Source organism: Nannobrachium achirus, assembly GCF_963921795.1.
Source record: "Nannobrachium achirus genome assembly, chromosome: 19".
NCBI lineage: Eukaryota > Metazoa > Chordata > Actinopteri > Myctophiformes > Myctophidae > Nannobrachium > Nannobrachium achirus.
The window spans coordinates 9569627-9582478 of record NC_137826.1 but is presented as its reverse complement, the minus strand read 5'-3'; the positions used below and the strand labels follow the sequence as shown (position 1 = coordinate 9582478).

General features: G+C 41.6%; 1 protein-coding gene across 1 annotated transcript in view; it reads left to right on the top strand.

The window, feature by feature from the left end:
* The window catches only part of LOC308304584 (replication protein A 70 kDa DNA-binding subunit-like), a 136830-nt gene that overhangs the window by 5990 nt on the left and 117988 nt on the right, over window positions 1–12852 (top strand). Inside the window, exon 6 of the mRNA XM_080749212.1 lies at window positions 742–1041. Coding sequence (XP_080605338.1) covers window positions 742–1041 — 300 coding nt within the window. The remainder of the gene's footprint in view (window positions 1–741; window positions 1042–12852) is intronic.

Below are 12852 nucleotides of genomic sequence, written 5' to 3'. Positions count from 1 at the left end.
GCGTTGGGCAAGCGGGGACGCGAACCTGGGGCTCACAAACCAAAAACACATTGCCTTAACCACTCGGCCACCGAACCACAGCATTAAGGGAGGTATTCAATATCTATTTGTAGGAGAGAAAAAGCCTAACATGCGTTGTTGCTTCTTGCGTTTCTGCCGTTCACTCTTGACATGGACACTACATCATTTCGGCTTCATATGAACGCTTGATAAAAAGGCAAAACGCAACGGCAATATCCTGGGACCTCGCCGTTTTCTCGACAAAGCGTTGCCGTATGTACGGGGCCTCAGAGATATCATATATATCATGATACAATTGAGGGAGCCTTGTAAAAAAAATCCTGTTTAATCGTTAATACAGAGATTCATTGCAGAATTCAATTTAAACCTGCATTTTGTCTAAATCAGTAGTTCTCAGACTTTAAAATGTCGAGGTCTCCCCTTAACTCTGACAGTATACAAATGAAACCAAATGGACCCGTAAGGGTCCATTTGGTTTAATTTGCGTACTGTCGGAGTTACATACTTGTAAAGTTCAATTTAGACCTCCCAAAAGGAACCCAGAGAGTCTAGTTTTTGTCAAGTAACTTGAAAAATAACCTTAAAAACCAACGTGAAAAAGAATCGTGATACAATCGTGTATCGTGATACAGCTTTGGCAAAATATTGTGATATTGTATTTTTCCATATCGCCCACCCCTAGCATCTACAACTCCTTTATTCAGTGTGTTCAACCCACAGGTACGACTAAATCTCCCCAGAAGCCCACGTCGAGCACAGCGGCCTCTCCCCAGAAGCCCAGTCCAAGCAAGCCCATGTCAAGCCCTTCGGTCTCTCCCCAGAAGTTCAGTCCCAGCAAGTCCTGGTCAAGCTCTTCGTTCTCTCCCCAAAAGCGTGCTCCAAGCGCCTCGTTCTCCTCTCCAGAGAAGCGTGCTGGAGGCTCCTCGTTCTCTCCTGAGAAGAAGCCTTCTCCAAGCAGCTTCAAGTTTGCATCTCCCACTGCTACCCGTCCTGGACCGTCCAACAGCTTCACCTCCTCCGGTGAGTGCCATGCAGTTGAATGTGTATCTTCTTCATCATACCTGACAGGCATTGACACTAAGGCTTGCCCACCTGCCCCCGGCAGGTAAATAAAACCTTCGGGCAGGTGAAGTTGGCTTTCAGGTTGCCCGGCCGGGCAAGTGCTCTGTTGAGAGGGGAGGCAACCGTGAACACGAGATATCTGTCTAAACACCTGAACGTGGCCAGAGCACCGTCTTCTGGTCTGTGTAATGTAAAATAAGAGCACCGTTTACTTATAATGTGTTGTTTTTACTGTTGCAACACGTAATAATATAAAATAAGTGTGAAACCCTATACATATTCAATCATAGCTATGCAGGTATTTGGTATTTGGAGGTATTGAGGTATGACATTTTATTGCACAGCCCAGAAAGTAAAGAAATAAGTGTTAAATTGAGAGGTAATTAAAATCTTACCTATCATCTTATAATGGACTATTTACTTTTCGGGCAAGTGGGCATGACCTTTGGGCAAGGAGAACATGACATGTACTTGCCCGACAGGCAAGTGCCTCTGAGACCTTAGTGTCAACCCCTGCCTGATACTGATAATAGCATAGGCGAGTGGATCTCGTTTTGAGCATGTAGATCTGCTATTTTTACAATAGAACCATGTTCTACAAAATGTAATGTCTCAACTCTTAGTGTTCGCCAGGGTGGGGAATATGGTTATTTTGGGGGTCGTGGCCTGAAAAGGTTGAGAACCACTGGCATATGCAAGTCTATTTGTACAGCACATTTGTGCTTCACACAAAACATTAAGTTGTAGACACCCAGGATTAAGACATTTATATACAATAAAATAATTACATTTTGAATTAAATTACAGCAGAAGAAATGATTAACAAGCCTCGATAAAAGGCAACGACAAACTGAAAGATATTTAGCCTTCAATTTAAAAGAACTGAGTGTTGCAGCAGACATGCACTTTTCTGGAAGTTTATTCCAGATATTTGGTCTATAAAAACGGAACGCTTTTTCTCCACGTTTAGTTCTGTCTCTGGTTAAGAACAACATTGTATAATTGTGGAGAAACACATTGCCATGATGAAGTCCGTTTTGGTAGTTTTTGCTTCTCCAGAAAAACAAACAAACATTGGCATAAAAAACAACGGCAACATTCTGCAACAGCATGACTCTTCATGGGGACATAACTATGTTAAAATGGTCACGTAAACAAAGTGGAGAGGTTCCCCACACCTGGAAATGACTGGGCTGGGTTACATCTGTGATCTCGTTGTCCCGTTACCCAGACTGCCTACCGTAGCTATACGCTATCTGTGAGTACCAGGAAGTCTCTGTGGTCGTGCTAATGGAGCGGGTGTTTTCGGCACTCGACAGACTGCAGTTCTCACTAGATTGACACCAAAACACGTTGACACGTTAATCTTCCTTAAAAGAAAACCCATATAGACTTGACCTAAAAGCAGCCAGTAGCCAGGGTTGGGTCTGGGTTGGCATAATGAGCTGTGCATGTTATGACATGATTATAATTAATTAAAGGAGACTAAATTAATTTCTGTGTCTACTATTCTGATAAACGTAAATCTTTCATTTCAGTGTGGGTCAGTATTTCAGCCGTTTAATTAAATCTTTAAACAAATATTTTATTTTATTTATTTATTTATGTACTTAATAACCATTAAGTAACAGAATAATGATGTTGGTTCAACCAATTGTAAAGCTATCTGTTTAGTGGCACTCAAGGTGTTTTATTTCCACAATGTGCCTGCCGGCAACATACAGTACCACGGACAGTTGAAGAAAGGTTGGCTGGGGAGGTTATCAGAGACTTGTTTGGCAAGCAAAAGAAAAGTTCAACAATTTTGTTGATGAACATGCTGCTAGCTGAAGGTGTTAATGCTTTTCAAACGCGGCAAGAACAATGCACTCTGAGCTAGATGATAGATAGATAGATACCTTTATTATCCCAAGGGGGAAATTCAGTTGTCCAGTTGTAGCATAGCAGTATACAGTTATTTACAAAGTTACAGAGAAGTAAGAAAAAAGATAGATAAGAGGAAAAAAAAGAGCAGTACAGTACCAATAAAGAGAAGGTGCATCAATAGAGGGGGCGAATAATATATAAGTATATATACATAAAGTGTCTACAAAAAGAGACCGTAACAGTCAATGCTAGTTAGTGCAACAAGTATCTCACTGACATTGTTAAACAAAGCAGAATACTCAGAAACTACCAACACAACCTAATAGTGCAAAGTCAAAAATCAGTGCGAAAAAAAAAACAAGCAAAAAAAGCAGCTCCGAGAAGAAGAAACTAGGGAGCGTGTCACCGCAAGACGCACATGAGCACTCTCCCTGGAAGGTCCTTAGGGGTCAAAGTCAATACAGCAATAGTTCCGTCAGTCTAGGTTAGGAAGGAAGTACTTTTCAATCGTCCGTTATGTGTCTCGTTGTACAGCTTAAGGGCGGCCGGTACAAAAGATTTTCCTAGTCTCTCACATCTCCGTCCTGGGTAGGCAAAGCGGTCGTTTCCTCTCTTACTCCAGTAACTGGTGATCTCCAGATGGAGGGGGTGAGAGGAGTTCTCCAAAATGGAATCTAGCTTCCTCGCTGTTCGCACCCTGGTTACTTCCTCCACCCCCTGCAGAGAGGACCCCACGACAGAGCCTGCTTTCCTCACCAGTTTGAGCTGCTCAAACATTAACATGCCATCATTAACATGCATGGCATGTTCTGTAGCTTAACCTAGCGCTGCACATGCAGAATACCATAATGTAATAATAATTATACCATAATGTAATAATAATTATTAGTGTAAGTAGAATTAACCTCATGAACCCTATAGCATCACGATATCTGGGGAGATCTTTGTGTAGCAGATCTACATGCTAGGACCTCCAGGGCTCTATACCAAGGGTCTTCAACAGGGGGTCCGGGACCCCTAGGGGGGTATGATAGAACGTTTTTTTTCCCTCCTTTTTTATATTAACCATTTGAACCCTAGCGTCCATATTCTGAGAACTTTAGCCAAAAATAGCAGATCTACAAGCTCACAGCGCCTCGAAGCGCAAGGCGTTGTGAGCTTGTAGATAGGCTATTTTCTGAGCTTTGGTGTAGAGGGGAAAAAGAGCAGACTAAGTACAGAGTGAAAGGTCAACTTTATTAAGTATTGACGGTTCAAGTGGTGAAATATCTGAAAACACACAATGGGTACGTTTATATGCACATTCAGAATGGCATTCAGAATGAACTTATTCTGAATAGAGCTTCATACCCAAACGTTTACATGGGACCTGAATACAAGTATCCCTCATTCCACTGTCGTTTACATGACCAAAGGATTCATTCGGAATAGAACTTTGGGCATGCGCAAAGTAGGCCTACTTCAGGTCGGAGAAGGGGGGGGGGGGCAGTTCAGACAGCAGTTCATTCCGAATGGAGCGTTTATATGACAAATGTATCCCGATTGAAACGGCATAAACCACCTCTTCAGACCAGAATGAAAATTCATTCGGGTCAGACCGGAATGGCCATTCCTAAACGTGTATATGAGCATTTCTATTCTGAATGAGCAGTCATTCCGAATATAAGTGGAATACATCTGTGCATATAAATGCACCCATTGATATGAATCCAAAATACACTGATAATTGTGCTGTCAAACAATGAAACAATATGGAATCTATGAAAGGGTTGTGGGGGTCCCTGCTTCATCTCTCTTTCAACTAAGGGGTCCTTGGCCTGAAAACATTGAAGACCCCTGGTCTATGGTTTAAAAAAGTTACTCTTTAAGTTTTAATGTGCTAAGTGTAAGCTATCTTCAAACTTTAATCAAACCCCATGAAATTCATGTCAAAGTCAGCAAGACATTTCTTTTCATTTTCATCATATCACTCAGCTCTCTGCGTACTGTGTGTAGTGGTGATAACAGCCTTTTAATTCAAATTATTTCCAGTGTGTTAGTTTGTCTCTGAAAGTGAGTTAGGATTTTTGCCAGATAGATTCCTTGGCCACATTTCCAGTGCTGTTTTGTCCATGTGATTTTTAGCCTGCGACCACTCTGTGGCTGTCCAGTAGGTCTGTTTTCAAATGCGTGTTGTTGGTTTATAATACATATTTTGTATTAATATAAGCATTATATTAATTGCAAAAGATAACTTATAATCAATTTAATGACCAAAACAAGATGTATTTGCTGCCTAGCTTATTTTTTTAACCTAATGAAAAGATTCCACTGGAAATCTGCCTGTAGGAACATGTATAACTTCTGTGTTAGCCTACAAAAAGATCTAATCATGATTAAGAGATTTTGACATTGTTAATCTAAGTTTATCTCTACATGTGGAAATCCTTGTATCACCAGCAGAGGGAGCCAGAGACTTGGTTGTAAAGGGCTACTGCCTTATCATTTATGGCCCTCATCATACAGCTGTAATTACAGTGGGAGAGCAGACTGCTGTAAATTATTCTTTTCACATAAAATAAACAATTTTTTTTTTGTCGTCGTCCCCCCCTGCCCCCACAAACATTACACCAGGACACCTGATATATGGATAAACATCCTGTTTTTGGTTGTTGACTGATTAGTCTGCCTATACTCATAATTGCAACATCCCTTGTCCTTGTTTTGGCTGGTAGACTCGACTGGTAGCGAAACATTGAGCTAGACAGACGATTAGTCACCCCCAAACAAAACAAACCCAGTTTTTAGTTTTTGTTAGTTTGCTTTTATTGTCTACAGTAACAGTAAGCGACAGTCAGTGTTGGAAAGAGTACTTAAATGCTATACTTAAAGGGGCACTCCACCACTTTTCAACCTATCTTCATATAATAGGTCCTCACTAATGTTCATGATAAAATATCACAATTTTTTTCTACTCAGTTTGGGTTAGGAGAACTGTGGGTGGGTCAAATCCTTCCTACCGGTGATATCATCAATGGGAAATGCAAGCTAATAGAAACTGCAGGTTTTCTATTCCTGAAAAAGTTGCAATGTTAAAGTGGAAGCCATTGTTCTCGTGATAATACAAATCTTTTTTCTTTTTTTTCAAAAATATTATTTAATTTTTTTTGTCAAACGATGATGTCACCGGTAGGAAGGATTTGACAGCTCTCCTATGAGACCCAGACTGAATAGAAAACAATTGTGCTATTGTATCATGAACATTAGTGAGGACCTATTATATGAAGACAGGTTGAAAAGTGGTGAACTACTCCTTTAAGTAAAAGTATCAATACTGCAATGTAGAAATGCTCCAGTACAAGTAAAAGTCCTGAATTCAAAATGTACTTGAGTAAAAGTATGAAAGTGTTGGCACCAAAATGTACTTAAAGTACAAAAAGTAAAAGTACAAAATGTTTGAAAATAGCCGATCTACAAGCTGACAAAGCGTTGCAACACGTTGTGAGCTTGTAGATCGGCTATTTTCAAATAGCCTAGGTATAAAATAGTGCTAAAGCGGTACATTTATGTTTTATAATATTATAATGTAAACCTGCAAAGTAACTTGTAACTGAAGTTTTCAAATACCTGTAGTGGAGTAAAAGTACAATATTTGGATCCGAGATGTAGTGGAGTAAAAGTAAAAGTATTTGAAATTGGAAATACTCAAGTACAGTACAAATGCCTCAAAACTGTACTTAAGTACAGTACTTAAGTGAATGTACTTAGTTACTTTACACCACTGGAGGCAGTCAGGAAAAGGCGAGAAGGAGATAGGGACGATGCTATGCAGCAATGGTCGGCAGGTTGGATTCTAACCTGGGCCGACTGAAGCGTTACTTACAGTGGGGTGTGCTCTCTCACTAGCTGAGTGCCCCATGTTGAGACAGCAGCCTAAAGACAAAAAAAAGAAACTAAAATGCACAGTTTTGTCTTCTAGTAATCATCAGCATAATAACACATCAGCAGAATGCAGCTGCCCCTTGGCCACGTTAATGAAATGGAAATTATGAAGTCCCAATTATCTCATTAGGCAATTTCTACTATTTGCTTGCATGTGCATCGTACATGCAGCATGTGTATCACATCGACTTAGGGGTGGGCAATATGGAAATATACAATCAATATTCTTCCAAGCTGTGTCACGATACACAATCTTATCATGATTCCTTTTCATGTTGGTTTTTATGGTTATTTTTCAAGTTACTTAAAGGGGTACTTAAAATATGAGTTAATAATATTTTTATGAGACATGAGTTTCAGACTATTTCAGACAGTTTTTCAGAAAGACCACGTGACCTACTGTATCATCCATATACTAATTAGGGAGAGCGGTCAGTCAGTCAGTCAGTCAGTCAGTCAGTCAGTAGGTCACAAAATGCATTATCTATTCACTCGCTTCAGCGACTGATCTCAAATTTAACATGGCATTGGCCATTAGCATTATACACACGGTGACGGAGCCCGAATTTAATTTTTCCCAAATTCTAGCTATTTATTAGCGTTTCTTCACTCTACAGCCTGTTGTCAGGGTTACGGTCCGTTCCTCCAGGCCATGGGATCTGTAGCCCCGGGCCCACACACACCTCTCTCACAGTTAGGAATGTTGCAGTCTCTCTCTCTCTCTCTCTCTCTCTCTCTCTCTCTCTCTCTCTCTCTCTCTCTCTCTGCATGGGTCACGCATGCAACGGGTGATGTGTGTCTCATCTTCCAACGGGTATAGAAAAATGATGTGGAGCAAATACATCCTCATACTTCTATTCACCTAATTTTGCTGTTAAATTATTTGTATCCATCATAAATATACACTCCTCCATGGGCTGCTCCTTACATTATGATGCTCCCACATATTCTCACGCACGCACCATGCAGTTACAGTTACTTTCCCCATAACCCACACTCTGCACATATTTTGCAGCACATATATTCGAACGGGTAAGGTCTAGTACTATTATAATTTCTGGGCGTGTCAGCGGGCAAGAAAAAGGATTAACAGACCATTTAGACCAGCAGTCCTTAAAGTGGTGTCCAGGGACTCTCTGTGTTCCTTTTGGGAGGTCTAAAATTGACCCTTACAAGTATGTAACTCTGACAGTGTTCACACTGTGTCATATTGTATCACGATATATACAATATCTCTGAAAAGGAATCTCGTGGAAACATTGTATCGTCTCAACGATATTTACCACCATATCGACCATCGACCACTATCTAGTCCAGGGGTTAGTTCCCAAACCTTTTCAGCTTGAGACCAAAGGAGAAAATTGGTGTCTCCCTTGGACCCAAACATAAAATAAATACACTAAAAATATCATCTCTACAAACATTCTCTCTCGCACTTGAGGCACGCTGTGAGCTTGTAGATTGGCTAATTTCTCTACTTTACAATATGTTCTGAAAATCTATTTAACTCAGTCGGTGCCATATTTAAAGTGGGATGACCTCTTATATTGCCGGTTCGCCAACAAAGGGTTAAAAAAATAGTGTGCACGCTGGTGCACACATTCGTGCACAGATCATGCACTATGCATGTGCATGCTTTTCACAGCTTTCAAACAAAAAAATCCGCTTGGAAATCCGTTCAGGCATTCAGGAGAAAGGAGCCCTTATGTTTTCTTCAAATGTAAACAAACATGGCTGCCATGTTTGAAAGATGGGGTTGGTATGGGGGTTAAACATGCAATTTCGCGATCGCGATCATGCCTAGTACACTGTTGGAGGTCCCAAAAAAAAAATTTCAAATTTTTTTTTTTCAATTTTTTTTTTTTTTTTTTTTTATGATTTTTTTAAAAAAGACGTTCAGAAGACGTCTGGCAGGGAGGTCCATAGTGAAAAAGACGTTTTAAAGACGTTTTTATCATAGAAACATATTTTTTGGCAGGGTATGAGTTAAAGGGGGCGTGACACGGCCAAAACAGCTAATTATGGCTATCAAATTAGCCATTTTTTTTAATGATGTCATGTACCCCCATGTTAAATGACCCAATCAAATTAATTTATTGTAGTTACTGTACTGAAAGTAGTACTTTCTGTACAGTAACCGAAATAAATTAATTTGATTGGGCTAATATGGGGGGAGGGGCGGAGTCGATTATCCATATCATTATCTTTTGAAACTGCCCCAAAAAAAGCTGTCCGAGGTGTCTTTCCGACTTTCTAAACCAACTTTAAAAGTATCAGTTCTAGGGGTAAAAATGATATAGCATTCGCTATAAAATCAATGGTTAGACCGATAAAAAAGTACATGTCTTCTTCAAAAAAGGTGTCAAAAAAGGTGTACGAGGGTCAACACGCTTCTCCCCGTCTATGCAACGGTTTTGTTGGCCATACCCTGCTGTCTCTTGCCCTAACCTGACTGGAGCACCCGGGACACCGGAGCAACTGTAGAACGAGGGACCAGCGATCTCCTCCTCCTCCGCGGCTCATACACTCTGTGTGTGTGTGTAGCCTGTGTGTGTGTGTGCTTTCGCGCGTGTGTGTGTGTGTACACACACAATAGCTCTCGCAAATAGCCGTGCGGTGCAGCGCTAGCCACGCTACACGCTAACAACAAGGTTGTGCGCGGCACCGCACAACGGACGAAGTATACATTGCGCGGCACCGCACGACGGACGAGGTATACATTCACTACTAACTGATACGGCCCCGCCTCCTTTTCAGACTGTTTGAAGAAACACCACGTGACCTACTGTATCATAATGTTAATTTTCGGCCGGTGTCGCCACTCCTTTAATAGATTAGATTCCCCCCACCAAAAAAATGGGTCGCGACCCTCTGTATTTGGTGAAGCACACTGATGGAGTGCCATGTATCATAGCCCAAGGATTGTATTTGACTTTGTTATTTTTATCTTGGCCTTTGTCTCAGTCAAGTTGTTTTCCACAGCTGGCCGCTTTGAAGACAGACATTGATTTTGTTATGTGTCAGAAACATATCCAACAGTTCTCTGTGGAGGCGCTGGATGTGTGGGCGTGTGGGGGATGTATAATGAGCGGAGGGCATAGTGTGTGTACGTACGTGCGTGCGTGCGTGCACACTCGCGTGTGTGTTCGTGCAGGGGTGTCACACCACATTCTGGGCCCTGGGTACAAGGATTCACTGCGGGCCCCCCATGAATGTTCTTCCTAGGGGGAAGGGGTTTAACTCATTTAGACTGAGAACGCATTATTATTACGCATTATGTTGTGCTTTAACTATTGAAAAATAGCAGATATACAAGCTCACAGCGTGACACCGAGCGCTGCGCTGCGAGCTTGTAGATCTGCTATTTTTGAAAAATCGTGATAATTTGTATAAGTCTTCAAATCTTTTTGAGGTTTTTTGAAAAACATGTTTCTATGTCAGTGGTGCTTAAACCTTTTCATGTGAAGGACCCCCAAAATGTATTTTTTTTTGGCCACGGACCCCAGAAGCAAAACTTGAGTTACAAATGTTTGCTTAAAAAATACATACCGTATATTCAAAGATTTGCACAAATTCAAAAATAGCTAAAGTATAAAATAATTAAGGTCCCTCCACCTTGGGCCCTAGTAACTCAGTCCCACTCCCCCCCCCCCCCCCCCCCCCCCCCCCCCTTGTGACGCCCCTGCACACTCGCGTGTGTGTGCGTTTGAGTGTGCGTGCTGCTGTTTGAGTGTTAGGGCTTGTGTAGGCCGGCAGTACCTCTAGTTCAAGGCTTCATGAATATTGCACTGAATTTAGGCCCCTCATAAAGAGAGAGAGAGGGAAAGATACTTGTGGTGGAAAGTAATTAAGTGCATTTACTTAAGTACTGTTCTTAGTACAATTTTGAGGTACAAATGCCTCCAAATTGTACTTAAGTAAATGTACTTAGTTACCATCACTGGTAGGAGGGGTGGTATGGGGGAGGGACAGAACGGGAGACAGAGAGAGAGAGAGAGAGATGACATGACAGAAGGTTAGAGAGAGTCATTTGCCTCCACACTCAGCGCTGCATTAAGGAGCTCGCCAGAGTGCCTTCCTCGCCTCTCTCCTTTTGATGGGCACTACCTCAGAGATCCCCCTGGATATATGGAGCGTCTCTACTGCCCGCCGCATGCCATTGTTCTGTTGACCACGGAGCCTTGATCTTAATGACTGGGAATGAGCCTTCTGCAGCACCGGGGCAGAATGACTTTGTTTTCACACACATTTGACCCAGAGCACTTCTTGGACGATTTCCCCACATGTGTGCATCTAAATTGTGTTATGATTGGATGCAGTGGTGGACAGCATCCAATTACATTTACTTGAGTGTTGTACTTTTTATACTGTATGTTTGGACATTTTTTATTTGCAGATTGTCACTTTAATACAGTGAAGGGTTTACTTTTTTACATCGTTTGAAGATTCACATTTTAGTCCATTTCAAAGTTCATTTTCCGTGGTGTCCCATTTCTCAAGGAATGTTTCTTCTTGTAGCCTGAGTTTATGGGTAAATCTCTCCATTACATATATTTCCTCCACGATGCACAGCCACTGCTCACGAGTTGGAGGGTCACTTTTATACCACAATCTTGCTTTTTTGCTGGCTGCCAGCAGCACCTTGACCAGATACATTTCTTCTCTATGCGTGTTTTCCTATGTCAAGTTTCCTAGATACAGCACCACACTTGTTTTCGGTATTTCGTATTTCAGTATCTCCTTTATTACCGACCATACAGTATATCATCCCAATATTTGTCAATTTTTGGACAATTCCAAAATATGTTGGTGTTCATTCATGGTCAGAAAACGTATGCCTTTTACTCCACTGCATTTCAAAGATAAATATTGTTCTCCACTACAGCATTTCTGTGAAGGTTGTTGTTAGTCATTTCCTTTTAAGCATATCTTTGAAGTCAGCTGTTGAATTCGTTTTTTTAAATCACACGAGTAGAACCAGCCACAGTGCCCTGGGGTTGATGTAAAAGGGAATTAAAAACATGATCCGGCTCCGTGAAACAAGTAGACTGGGAACACGCCGGGTATGGCAGTGTGCGTGCAGATCTGGTGTCCGTGAGAACGGTCTGTGTGTATCTATAGGTGTCTCCACACCAAACAGCCTACAGGAGACTACTTCTGACTGTACACAGACTGCAAAGAACTGCAAAGAACTGCAAAAAACTAAGCACTTTTATTTTTTCAGACGACGCCGACTGTAGTTACTGTATGGCAGTGGTGCCAGGTCTGCTCGTTATAAGCAACGTTGATCCTGTTTTCCTATAATGTTGCTAGTTGTGGGTTGCTTTTGTTTGGGCTTGTTTCTGAAGTGTAGGCCTAGTTGCTTATTTGGCCTTGCTTTCAACATTATTTTATAAAATAACTAATGTAATAGAGCTCAGAGGTGAAACTGGTTGCTGCTTTTGGGCTTATTTTCATAGACCTGGTCGCTTATTTCACTCACAGAATCTGGCAACCATACCCGGAGGCACTGTGTGTTCTCCGTGCAGAGGAGAAGGGGAAAAAAAAGAACAACAACAACACGGGGAGCTGCTGCACTATTTACTAGCTTTGCTTTGGATCAGATTGGAATAGGAACTGAGAGTTGAGATTGAGAATATGGTATTTAGTAAAAATATGCGACGGGAAAATGTCTCTGGCTTATTTTGGCTTGGTTTTGCAACAGTAGCAAACTATTCTACAACTCCCTCAATCTTACCGACGGCCAGGGGCGACTGAACAAAACTGAGCAAGTCCAGTTTTCCAGTTTTCGGTCGATAACGTTCCCGACCCGCTGCCGAAAACCTGACGATGAGCTCCCGTTCGGCAACCGACGCTATCCGCCGCCTTCCGCCACCGAATCGTTGACGAATCTGTGCGGTTAAAAGTGGCCTTAATAGGGATGAGACGATATCAAAATGTCATATCACGATTATTGTGACAAAATAAATTGCGATTTACGAT